The sequence below is a fragment of the Symphalangus syndactylus genome, chromosome 13, assembly GCF_028878055.3.
Source record: "Symphalangus syndactylus isolate Jambi chromosome 13, NHGRI_mSymSyn1-v2.1_pri, whole genome shotgun sequence".
In the NCBI taxonomy this organism is placed as follows: Eukaryota; Metazoa; Chordata; class Mammalia; order Primates; family Hylobatidae; genus Symphalangus; species Symphalangus syndactylus.
Window position 1 is genome coordinate 75,207,439 of NC_072435.2, and position 13,496 is coordinate 75,220,934.

The window sequence follows — 13,496 nt, forward strand, 5'->3', positions numbered from 1 at the left end:
CTGTGTCCCAGCTACTCCAGCCCTGGCTAAAGGGGGTCAATGTACAGCTCAGGCCATCGCTTCAGAGGATGCAAGCCCCAAGCCTTTGTGGCTTCCATGTGGTGTTGGGACTGTGGGTGTGCAGAAGTCAAGAACTGAGGTTTGGGAACCTCTGCCTAGATTTCAGAGGATGTATGGAAAGGCCTGGATGTCCAGGCAGAAGTCTGCTGCAGAGGTGGAGCCCTCATGGAGAACTTCAGCTAGGGCAGTGTGGAAGGGAAATGTGAGGTCAGAGACTCCACACAGAGTCCCCACTGGGGTACTGCCTAGTGCAGCCATGAGAAGAGGGCCACCATCTTCCAGAGCCCAGAATGATAGATCCACTGACAGCTTGCACTGTGTGCCTAGAAAAGCCAGAGACACTCAACACTGGCCCATGAAAGAAGCCAGGAGTGGGGCTGTACCCTGCAAAGCTGTCCTACAAAGGGGCGGAGCTGTCCAAGGCTGTGGGAGCCCACCTCTTGCATCAGCATGACCTGGATGTGAGACATGAAGTCAAAGAAGATCATTTTGGAACTTTAATGTTTAATAATAGCCCTACTGGATTTCAGACTTGCATGGGGCTTATAGCCTCTTTGTTTTGGCCAACTTCTCCCATCTGGAACAGGTATATTTACCCAATGCCTGTACCCCCACTGTGTCTAGGAAGTAATTAACTTGCTTTCGATTTTACAGGCTCACAGGCAGAAGGGACTTACCTTGTCTCAGATGAGACTTTGGACTTGGACTTTTGGGTTAATGTTGGAATGAGTTAAGACTCTGGGGGACTGTTGGGAAGGTATGATTGTGTTTTGAAATGTGAAGACGTGAGATTTGGAAGGGGCCAGGAGTGGGATGATATGACTTGGCTGTGTTCCCACCCAAATCTCATCATGAATTGTAGTTCCCACAATCCACACAAGTCGCGGGAGGGACTCCGTGTGAGGTAACTGAATCATGGGGGCAGTTACCCCCAGTGCTGCTGTTCTTGTGACAGTGAGTTCCCACGAGATCTGATGGTTTTAAAAGGGACTTTGCTTGGCACTTCTCTCTCCTGCCACCGTGTGAAGGATGTGTTTGCTTTCCCATCTGTCATGACTGCATGATTGTTAAGTTTCCTGATGTGTTTGCTTTCTCTTCTGTCATGACTGAGGCCTCCCCAGCCCTATGGAACTATAAGTCAATTAAACCTCTTTCCTTTACAAATTACCCAGTCTTGGGTATTTCTTCATAGCATCATGAGAATGGACTAATACAACTAGAGATATATTTAGGGTGCTTTTTTATAATTATTAAAATCTGTTAGAGATGCCCCTATACTTTTGTTTCTTTGGAATTAAGATATGCTATATAAATTTATGCATTCCCATTATATGTATCAAATGAACATCATGAAGTATTTTCTAGGAGACATTTTAAATAAAATGCAGTATGGTACAGTGGTACAGAATGTGAGCTCAAGATATCTGTCATACTGTTTAGGACAGACCTATAGCACTACCACTTCCTACCTGTACGATCTTGGGTAAATCACTAAGCCTCAATTTTCTCATCTGGAAATGGGGTAACAGTAGTAAAAACCTCACAGAATTGCTATGAGGATGAAATGAAGAAATGCATGTGAAGCTCTTGGCTCAATGCCTGGCATATAATAAGCATTTAATAACAGTTAGCTATTGTCATTACTACTATTATCAGTGTTAGCACTTAGCTTTTCATCTCCAGGGTCATCTCATCTACTAGTTCCCAGAATTCCCCCTCCTTATGGTTCTCCTAGATTTACTTTTCACATCTTTACATATCCTAAGTTCTAACAATGCACCAACCACTGTCATCTAGATGTCCTTTAGTACTACAAACCCAATATATACTCATGTAGTCCCTCAGTCTGTTTCTGTCTCATCTCACACTTTCCTACATGAACTCATCTAATCATCACTTCTTCAACTGGAAACTTTAGTGAGTTAGCCTTAATTCTTCCTTCATATCTGCATTCAATTCTTTACCAAACTGTTCTAATTTTACTTCAACATTTCCTCAAGACAGCCTTGTTCTTCATTTCAAATGTAACAGGTTTTGGCTCTTATCATCTTTCACCTGGACTAATTTGAGAATCTTCTTCAAAGAATGCGTGTCACCATATATCCTACATTCTATTTCATCCTCCAAGTTGCCATCAGCTTTATACTAAAAACCAAATCCAATCAAATTAATTTATTGCTTGGAGATATTTGTTGCATCTATCCAATGCCTACAAAAATAGATATCCTTCACTATCTGGCTCTGACCTATCTTTTCAGGCCTCATCTCCTACAAATGCCGCCCTGACTTTGCATCTCAATTCCAGTCCAAAGGAATGTGTCTGTCTTCCAGTCCACATATGCTATGTATGTCTCCAAATCCTTTTTTTTTTTAAGTGATTTAAAAAAAAAAAAGAGAGAGACAAGGTCTCACTCTGTTGTCCAGGTTGGAGTGCAGTGATGCAATCGTAGCTCACAGTAACCTTGTACTCCTGGCCTCAAGCAAGCCTCTCATCTCAGCCCCCCAAAGCAATGGAATTATAGGCATGAGCCACTGTGCTTGGCCTTCCAACAACTTCTTTTCTTTGCACGTTTTGATACCCCACCTTTTCTGTCCACCAGTTCCCTTCTTTGCCAAGCCAACTCCCTCTAAATGTCATCACTCTGAAACCTTTCCTCACCACAGCTTTTTCTATTCTCACAACATTCTGTTCCTATATATTTTAATACATAGCACACTGTATTGTGAAGCTCTCTTCGTTTGACACTTCTGCTAGACTGTGAAATCCTTAAGAAGGATTGTCTTGCTTTTTTTATTGTTAACACCCAGCACATAGAACATTTGCTGGCACATTAATCAGTACTAAATGAATCATTAAAACTAAAATCAGCCCTGCTTATAGTTATGCTAACAACTTCCCTTATACAGAAGGAAACCAAACGCAAGAAATTTTCAGTACAACTCCATGCCTTTTCTAGTTTATAACAATTGCTAATATCAGATAAAAAATAGGAGCCTTAAACTTTTACTTTAAAGAGTTACCACTGTTTGACAGGAAACTGTTATCTGAGCTATCTGAGCACTCATCACAGCAAAATGGGCAGGGAAGTTCTTCTTGCTAGGTTGTGATGCTTTATACCTATTCTTTAGTTTACTCAACTCTAGAAGATCCCATGACTCTAAAACACTTGTCTAGAACATGGCTGTTGAAAGCTCTTCTATGTGCTTATTCAGGCTCCAGTTTATAACCACTTTTATACTGCATTTCTTGTTTTTCTTAGGCTCTAGTTATCTTCAATCACTTTTTATAACACCTCAATTCTATTTTAGGTATTTATTTTCTCAGTTTTCATGCTTAAGATCGTTTTTTTTAAAACAAACCCACAGTTGGCTAGATGCGGTTGCTCATGCCTGTAATATCAGAACTTTGGGAGACCAAGATAGGTGGACCGCTTCAGTTCAGGAGTTCAAGATCAGCCTGACCAACACAGTAAAACCCCATCTCTACTTAAATACAAAAATTAGCCAGGTGAGGTGGCATGCGCCTACAGTCCCAGCTCCTCAAGAGGCTAAGGTGGGAGGATCACTTGGGTCTGGGAGGTTGAGGCTGTAGTGAGCCATGATTGTGTCACTGCACTCCGGTCTGTCTCAAAACAAATAAAAACAAAACAAAACAAACCCGCAGTCATTAGGAGTTTTCCTAATCCCAAGGAATAAAAATCTCCTTTCATGGATTTATTTACCTTCTATTCCTTTCTAATCCTTAGTTTCTATTTTCTGATGAAGCACATTTCAGCAGGAGTCAGCCCTCTACATCAATATTTCATACCATTCCTCTATCATTTGACCTCAGTAAAACACAGCTCTAATAATACCTGTTTGGTCACTGCCTAATGGACTATAACAAAAATCACATGTGGCATTTTGTGTGTGTGTGTGTGTGTGTGTGTGTGAGTCCTGCCCAAAGGTACTGCAGAAGTAATCCACATATATACATTAATTTTTAATTGTAGTAAAATAAACATAAAAATAAAATTTACCATCTTAACTTTTTTTTGTTTTCAGAAAGGGTCTCACTCTGTCATGCAGGCTGGAGCACAGTGATGTGATCAGATCACTGCAGCCTGGAACACCCAGGCTAAAGCGATCCTCCCCCCTTAGCTGGGATTACAGGTCTTAACTATTTTTAAGTGTACAGTTCTTAAGTACATTCACATTGTTGTGTAACACATCTACAGAGCTTTTTTCATCTTGCAAAAGAAAAACTCTGCCATTAAACAACTCCCTTTTCTCTCCTCCTTCCAGACCCTGGCAGCCATCATTCTATTTTCTCTATGAATTTGACTATTCTAGGTGCCTCATATATGTAGAATCATTTGTTTTTGTTTTTTTTTTTTTATCACTGGCTTATGTCACTTACCATAAAGTCCTCCATGCTGTAGCATATGTTTGATTTCCTTCCTTAAAGCTGAATAATATTTCACTGTATATATATTCCACATTTTGTTTATTTATTCATCTATCAATGGACACTTGGTTTGCTTTCATCTTTTGCCTAACATGAATAATCTGTACACCCATGTTTGTACAAATTATTCAGTTTCAAAGAGTTGAGTCGTTTTAAATTCTTTTGGGTAGGCTGGGAGTGCTGGCTCATGCCTGTAATCCCAGCACTTTGGGAGGCCCAGGCAGGAGGATCACCTGAGGTCAGGAGGTGGAGACCAGCCTGGCCAACACGGTGAAACCCCATCTCTACTAAAAATACAAAAATATTAGCCAGGCACGGTGGCAGGCGCCTGTAATCCTAGCTACTCGGGAGGCTGAGGCAAGGAGAATCGCTTGAACCCGAGAGGCAGAGGTTGCAGTGAACCCAGATTGCAGAGGTTGCAGCGAACCCAGATTGCGCCACTGCACTCCAGCCTGGGTGACAGAGCAAGACTCTGTCTCAAAAAAAAAAAAAATATATATATATATATATATATATATATTTTGGGTATATTTCTAGAAGAGGAGTTGCTGGATTTTTTTTTTTTTAGACGGAGTCTCACTCTGTTGCCAAGGCTGGAGTGCAGTGGTGCAATCTCGGCTTACTGCGACCTCCGCCTCTCGGGTTCAAGCAATTCTCCTGCCTCAGCCTCCTGAGTAGCTGGGTTACAGGTGCCCGACACCACGCCCAGCTAATTTTTGTATTTTTAGTAGAGACAGGGTTTCACCATGTTGGTCAGGCTGGTCTCAAACTCCTGACCTCGTGATCCGCCCGCCTTGGCCTCCCAAAGTGCTGGGATTACAGGCATGAGCCACCGTGCCCAGCCTGGATCATATTTTATATATACACACAGGTATATACGGGCACACAGCCTTATTAAGATACAATTCACAGCATTTACATAGCATTTAAAGTGTAGAATTCAATGGTTTTTTTTAGTAAATGTGAGGAGTGGTGTAACCATCATCACAATCAACTTTAGAATACTCATCACTCTTGAGTAATGAAACTCTGTGCCCATTAGCAATCACTCTTATCTATAAATGAACACCTTCCAAATTTACATATCCATTTTGTAACTGCAGACTCGCATATTCAACAGTTTGGATATCTAACATGCAAAACAAATTTAACATACCTGAAAAAGCCCTAATATTTCCCTATAAAACCTACTCTTCTTACAATCTTCACATCTCAAACAGGAACTTCATCTATACATTTGTTCAAACCAAAAACCTTAGAATCTTCTTTTTTTCACACCTTCTAGCTAATGAATGACTCAATAATCCTCTTGGCCAAACCTTCAAAATATATCCATAATCCAATCTCTTCTCATCACTTCATCTACTACCAGTCAAAAATAAATCACCTTATTTTGTCTGGATTATGGCAATTATTTCCTAACCCTTCTCCTACTTCTGTCCTTGTCTTCCTAAAATCTATTTTCAACACAAGAGCCAGAGAGATCCTTTCTAAAAGTATATCAAATCATGTCAATCCTCTGCCTCAATCCCTCCATTGGCTTCCTATTTCACTCAGGTTAAAAGCCAAAGTCTTCCCAATGGCTCACAAGGCCTTATGTGATATGACCTCCTGCTACTTCTGTGACCTTATCTCCTTTCTGCCTCTTCCTCTGCTCTGCCTCTCGCTGCTTCTCTGCATATACAGGACACCCTCCCATTCTTGTATTCATTGCTCCCCTTGTCTGGAATGCTCTTTCCCCAGATCAACATGACTCATTCCTTCATTGTATTCACATCTCAGCTTAAATGACCCCCTATCAGTGAGCCTTCTTGACCACACTATTTAACTTTGCAATGTGCCACTTACCCTGTGCACTTTCTATCCCCTTTGCCTGCTTTATTTTGCTCCAAAACTTTTACTTCCACATAATTTTATGCCTGATCCTGCTGCTTCTAACATTTCTTTTAACTTTAAAAATACTTATAGAGTGGAGAATATTTTAGAAAACAGAATCATACTGTACTATTGTTTTGCAAGCTGAATTCACTTTTTTCATTAAATTATGATTGTCCTTCGATGTCAACAAATATTTTTGCTGGAAAAGTATCATATTCTTTCTAAAACATTTTTTCCATTTAGGTTGCTTTTTATTTTACCTTGCCGATTAACTTCATTTTGAAGTAGCTCTTCCATTGCCTCCTCCTCCGCAATATCTAAAGGTGTATCTCCTTCACTGTTGACAGCCCCTACATGTGCCCCTTGACCAATCAAAAACCTGTAAAACCAAAGGGAAAATAGTTAAGCAAAAGCTATTATCAATGAAATAAAACTAAATGCATAACCAATGAAGAAAGTTCCTATATAAAGCAGAAATAAAGGACAGTATACACATTATTTAAATTTTAAAAAACTATCAGGCCAGGCGCAGTGGCTCATGCCTGTAATCCCAGCACTTTGGGAGGCCAAGGCGGGCAGATCACGAGGTCAGATCAAGACCATCCTAACAAGGTGAAACCCTGTCTCTACTAAAAATACAAAAAATTAGCCAGGCGTGGTGGTGGGCACCTGTAGTCCCAGCTACTCAGGAGGCTGAGGCAGGAGAATGGCGAGAACCCAGGAGGTGGAGCTTGCAGTGAGCTGAGATCAAGCCAAAAAAAAAACAAAAAAAACAAAAAACAAAACTATCTAGAGCATGTTTCTTTTTTAAATTTATATTTCCTAATTTTTCTATAATGTACACATGTTGCTTTACCAATAAAAAAATTTTAATTTTTAATAATTAGAAAGTATTTCATAAAAATGTTAATTTTTAATAATAATTAGAAAGTCTCATAGGATCCACCTCCACTGAGACTTCTCATTATCTCCATATGGACTGGTTTCCTTACTGGCCTCTGTGCTCCCAATCTCATCCCACAAGCAAGAGTTCTTAAGCTGGGGTTCATGGGTAAAATTCAGAAGGTTCATAAAAAATTCAATTGACACAGATACATTAAATTATTGCTTATCATTATTTTAAAATTAGAGTAGTTATTAAACCCACCACTAGGTCTTTTTATTTAATATTTTACTAAAGAAGCAGAAAGATAATTATACTACAAATATATTTTTTAAATATTTTGATAAGTGCATTCCAATATAATTGCCTTCTGTGTACTCTGTATTTATTTTAAGCATCTAAAACACAATTCTAAGAAAGTATCTATAGGCTTCATCAAACCTGCCAAAGGTATTCAGATACAAAAAGGTTATTCATCTCTTTAATCATGTCAACAGCACATCTCCCAGAGTCATCTACTGAACGATGTAACTAACCATCTATTATCCAAGTCAATTTCTTTTTTCTTTTTGTTTTTTTTGAGACAGTCTCACTTTGTCACCCAGGCTAGAGTGCAGTGGCGTGATCTCTGCTCACTGCAAGCTCCGCCTCCCGGGTTCATGCCATTCTCCTGCCTCAGCCTCCCAAGTAGCTGGGACTACAGGCGCCCGCCACTGCGTCTGGCTCTTTTTTTTTTTTTCTTTTGTATTCTTAGTAGAGACGAGGTTTCACCGTGGTCTCAGTCTCCTGACCTCGTGATCCGCCTGCCTCGGCCTCCCAAAATGCTGGGATTATAGGAGTGAGCCACCACGCCCGGCCTACCCAAGTCAATTTCTAACTTAAAAAATGTTTGGATGGCTCTACCATGCTAGGAGAAAAGATAACGTACAGCCCTCAGTGATCTGGCCTTGTCTTCTTTTTCAGCCTCCTTCTTCTTCTGGCATCACACTTTAGGTGCCAACAATTTAGAACTACTTGTAGTTCTAGATTAAACCATTTTCTTTGGGTATCCCTGGTTTTATTTTTCCATATATAAAGAATGGGTCTTTTTCTTTATGTTCCTAACCAATTTAGCTCCTTCATATTTAGACTACATAAAAATATTCTAATTATAAAATAATTTTTTTAAAAAAGTACACGTTCACAGAGGGAAAAAAGAACTCCTTTATTCCTCTCCTACTATTATGTTCCCTCCCCTCAGAGATAAAAACACTATCAACAGTAGGGCAAAAATCTTTCCAGTACCTCTGCCATAAATTTATATGTGTGTAAACATATATACACCATCACTTTTGGGGTTCTTTTTGTAGAGCACAAATTAATGAGATTATTCTAAATGAAGTATAATGTAACTCTTCCCTTCTAACACCTGAAAAATATTCCGTAGTATGTCTGGTTCATACCTTCATTTAATACTATTCTCTTAATAGATGTGCACTTAAATAGACAGGTGAAATTAACAATTTTTAAAAAATTTTCCCAACATCATGAAGATAAAATATGTTGTCATTGCTTTAATTTATATTTCCTGATTACACATGAGACTGAAAATATTTAGATATATTTACTGGCATTTGTATTTCTCCTTTTGTGAACTGCTTATGTACATTCTTTGCTGGTATTTCAAACGTATTCATTAATTCAACCAATATTTATGGAGTGTCTAGTATGCATCTGGCACTATGTTACATACCAGGAATACAAAGGTAAACAAAAAGAAACACAGAACTTCCCTTCAAAAAGTTTATAGTCTAGTAAGACAGTCAGATTAAATGTAAAGCTGTGGTAGGTCCTGAAACAGAATTAGGTGGTGTCTAGGATTAACAGGAAAAATGGATTTAGTGAAGTCAGAAAAGGATTCTCTGATGATTATGTAGGTGCTAACAGAAGAGAACAGAAGGGCAATGTGCTGTAGGTGAGAAAGAACAAAATAAAGTCCTGTGATAGGAAGTATGTATAGCTAGATGGAGGCCCAGTTCATTTTCCTTAGAATAAACGAAATAATTGATCAATCTCTATATCTTTTACACACACACACACCCCCTCCCTCTAACAGTGGTTACCTCTAAGAGATAGAGGAAGAGAGATTTGTATTGGTTGTTTTGTGTGTTAACCAAGTTTTCTGTCATAAGTTTGTTCTGGACATGTGTATCTCATCATAAAAATGGCTACTGTATAATTTTGTAGTTTCATGTTTTATATTTAAAAATATGTTGTAAAAGTTTTATCATCTTTATGAAAATTCTACAAACAGAAGTTAGACTTGAGGTAATTTTTTCTGTTTTCTTAGTTTTGAAAATGTATATAAAACTAAAAAAAATTTCCTCATATACTACAAATAAATAAATGAGTCTAAAGCAGAAAGGTAAGATATAGTGGAGTCTTGCTGTGCTATGCTCTGAGAGAGTATGTAATTATTCTCCTAGGCAAAATTCCAAACAATTAGGAATATTTACATAAAAATACATCTATTCTGCTTGGGTATCACAAATCATTCAAAGGACACAAAGATTGAGAATAAAAGGAATATCTCAGACTAGCTGCAGCTTGAAGTACAGGAAGCAGAGTTTCAAGGAAATACCAGGTCAAAGCCAAATACAGACAATACAGAATTTATATAAACAGGAAGGATGTTAAGAGAAACTAACAGAGTAAAGTACCAAAACTGCTGGCAGGAAGCAGGGCCCAAAGCAATCCTTGAGCCAAAAGATTAGGTATGTGTGTATGTACGTATGTATGTATGTATTTATGCATGCAAACACACAATTCACAAACTTCTCCTGCACTCTAGAACTATTACTTGCAAATGTAAATGTTACAAAGGCACATTTGAAAAAATAATAATAAATAATAATAAACAAAATCTCACGGATTGATTAATCCTATGGTGGATTAATTCTTAGCTACCATAAATAGTCTCCAAAAGCAATTCAAAGGTTGGATGGGTGAAAAAAGCAGAAACTTTTATGCTCTGCAGACTTCGGGTTCAGTTCCCACCTCTGCCTGTTGACACCTGTATGACATTCAAAGATATAGTTGAGTATAATACATTGTAGTTATATATTATTTAGTTATAAGTTATATATATATATAACTTAAACAACTAAAATCTAATTTATAAAATAACTTTACAGGGCAATGTGGTTTAAATGAGTTAAAAATAAAATTAAAGTACTATCTGTTGTCATATGCAAAATTATCACATTTAGAAAGCAATGTTTCACTCTGGTAGGCCAAGGTGGGCAGATCACCTGAGGTCAGAAGTTCGAGACCAGCCTGGCCAGCATAGCAAAACCCCAACTCTACCAAAAAAATACAAAAAAATTAGCTGGGTGTGGTGGTGCATGCCTGTAATCCCAGCTACTTGGAGGCTAAGACAGGAGAATCACTTGAACCCAGAAGGTAGAAGTTGTAGTGAGCTGAGATTGTGCCATTGCATTCCAGCCTGGGTGACAGGGCTAGACTCCATTTCAAAGGGGGGAAAAAAAAAGAAAGAAAGCAATGTTTAAGATAATGTGAAACAAACTACAGGCTATCTGGAATATGAGAATTTCACTTTGAAAGACCCTGGAGATACTGAAAACAGACATCTAGATTTCCTTCAGAACAAAAGCTGGGGTATTAGAAGCTACTTGTGTGGCTGTTAATTAGGAAAAATATGCCATACTTATTCTAAGATTCCTTGGAAGAAAAAAAAAAAACAGATTTTCCACATAGGCGTTCCAAACTGAAAGTTAGAAGATTGGGCTACTTTTCAAATGCACAACCCTATTGAGTGCTTCAGGGTAAAGAAAATCAGGCCTATATTTTCTTAACAATAGTTAACAATTTCCTTAAGCAATTCAAAGGTAGTCAACATAAGAGATGCCACCTAGTACAGGATGAAATTCTTTTTTATCTTTATTTTTGAAGAGACAGTCTCATTCTGTTGCCCAGGCTGGAGTGCAGTAGTGCAATCATAGTTCATTGTAACCTTGAACTCTTAGGCTCAAGCCATCCTAACTGCCTCAGCCTCCCTAGTTGCTAGGAATACAGGAACATACTACGACACCCAGCTAAATTAAAAAAAAAAAATTTTAGGGATGGGGTCTCCCTATGTTGCCCAGGCTGTTCCCAAACTCCGGGCATTATGCAATCCTCCTACCTTGGCCTCTCAAAGTGCTGGGATTACAGGTGTGAGCCACCGGGCCCAGCCATGAAATTCTTAACAGACTGTAGAAACGAACAACGGTAATCTGACAGATTTAATTGAGATTTGTAATACTCTAGAAACTCTGATTTGATAATTTTAGATAGATAAATGAGTAAGCTTCCAAATCAAGACATGATCCAAAAGGATTTTTACAAAATTATTTATGTGCTAACTGGAAAATCTAACAAAAGGTGTAAAGTTAACAAAGCTATTGGTTGCAATGTGAATATGGTATATTAGATAAACGGTGAGATTTTGGGTTAACTGACTTTGGAAGACAAATTTTGATAGTCTCCACTATCTTCTGAGTTTTGTCAAAAACCAAACCACAGAAGCAGATATTTAAGAAAAGGAAACAGCTCATTTAAAAATTTTGATCTTTTAAGAAAAAATTTAAGAAAAACTTTGTCTTTAAATTAGAAGCTAATGAGAACTTAGTGAAGAGAGACAAAGAAAGCAATTATCAGCAAGAGCTAAATATATTTAGTGTCCAAATTTAATGTATATTTTCTTATTCAGTTGATATGGTTTGGCTCTATGTCCCCACCCAAATCTGATACTGAATTGCAATTCTCAGTGTTGCAGGTGGGGCCTGGTGGGAGGTGATTGGATCATGAGGGTGGTTTCTAACGGTTTAGCACCATCCTCTTAGTGCTGTCTTTGTGCTGATAGAGTTCTCACGAGATATGGCTGTTTGAAGTGTGTAGCACCTCCCTCTTTGCTGTCTTTCTCTCTTCTTGCTGGCCATACGAAGATGTGCACACTTCCCCTTTGCCTTCTGCCATAATTCTAAGTTTCCTGAGGCTTCCCCTGCCATGCTTCCTGTACAGCCTGTGGAACTGTGAGTCAATTATATCTCTTTTCTTCATAAATTACCCAGTCTCAGGTAGTTCTTCATAGCAGTGTGAGACTGGACTAATACATTATTGTAGAAAAAGTAGTATCAAAAAGTTATTTTAACCAATATACAAAGTTTTAAAAATCAGAAGGTCAGCAAAATAGCATTGTAATAGTTATGCTTCTTGAAAATCTGAATAAATTACTCAAAGCCATCCTAGGAGAAATTATGAAAACTAAACTATCTAAACTATTCAAAGATTAAGCAGAACATTATACTATTCAGAAATAAATGCTATTTTCATTAGCAAGTCTCTGAGCAACAAAATGCAAAATAGTAAATAATCTTATGATTATTTCTCATTAGTAGAAATGCACTTTCCCATTTTCTTTTGAAAGTTCTATATCCCAATGAAAGATACTATGTAACATTATGAATACAAACAAAAGTTCTGACCTCAGACCTTTGAAAGTTTTCTTAAAAATAACAGTTATTTTCTATCAGTACTTAATAAATGTGACATGTGGTCTCCATGATTTCTGATGAGAAATCTGCTGTCATTCAAACTATTTATCCCCCCTCTGGTATAGTTTCTAATTTCTTTCAAGATTTTTTAATCTTCAATTTTCAAAAGTCTGCATATGGCATATCTTGGTGTGGACTGCTTTGGTTTACCCTGTTAGGAGTTTGCTAGGTTTCTTAAGCCTGCAGGTTTATGTCTTTTGCCAAATTTGGGAAAAGTTTTCAATGATCATTTCTTTTAATACTTTTCCAGCCATGCCCTCTTTCTCCACTTCTTCCGAGAGATCTGATGGCATAGATGTTTGCTCTTTAGTTACAGTCCCTGAGGCTCTGTTCATTTTTAGCCTATTTTCTCTCTGCTGTTCAGATTTGGCAGTTTCTATTGTTCTATCAGTTTACTGATTCATTCTTCTATTTCCTCCATTCTGCTAGTGAGCCTATCATCCATTGAAGTTTTTAATTTAGTTACTGGATTTTTCAGCTCTAAAATTTCTATTTGGTTCTTCTATTTATTTCTTTGCTAAGACTTTCTATTTTTTCATTTGTTTCAGGCATGCTCATTCATAATTGCTTGTTGAGGCATTTTAAGATAGCTGGCTTTATAATCTTTGTCAGATAATTTTAATATCTGTTATTC

At 37.9% G+C, this 13,496-nt stretch overlaps 1 protein-coding gene across 7 annotated transcripts in view; it reads right to left on the reverse strand.

The window, feature by feature from the left end:
• Positions 1 to 13,496, reverse strand: part of PPP1R12A (protein phosphatase 1 regulatory subunit 12A) — a 161,930-nt gene that overhangs the window by 65,476 nt on the left and 82,958 nt on the right. For all 7 annotated transcript variants that reach the window (XM_055239260.2, XM_055239264.2, XM_055239262.2 and 4 more), the window contains exon 3: positions 6,646 to 6,764. In XM_055239260.2, the coding sequence (XP_055095235.1) occupies positions 6,646 to 6,764 (119 nt within the window). The remainder of the gene's footprint in view (positions 1 to 6,645; positions 6,765 to 13,496) is intronic.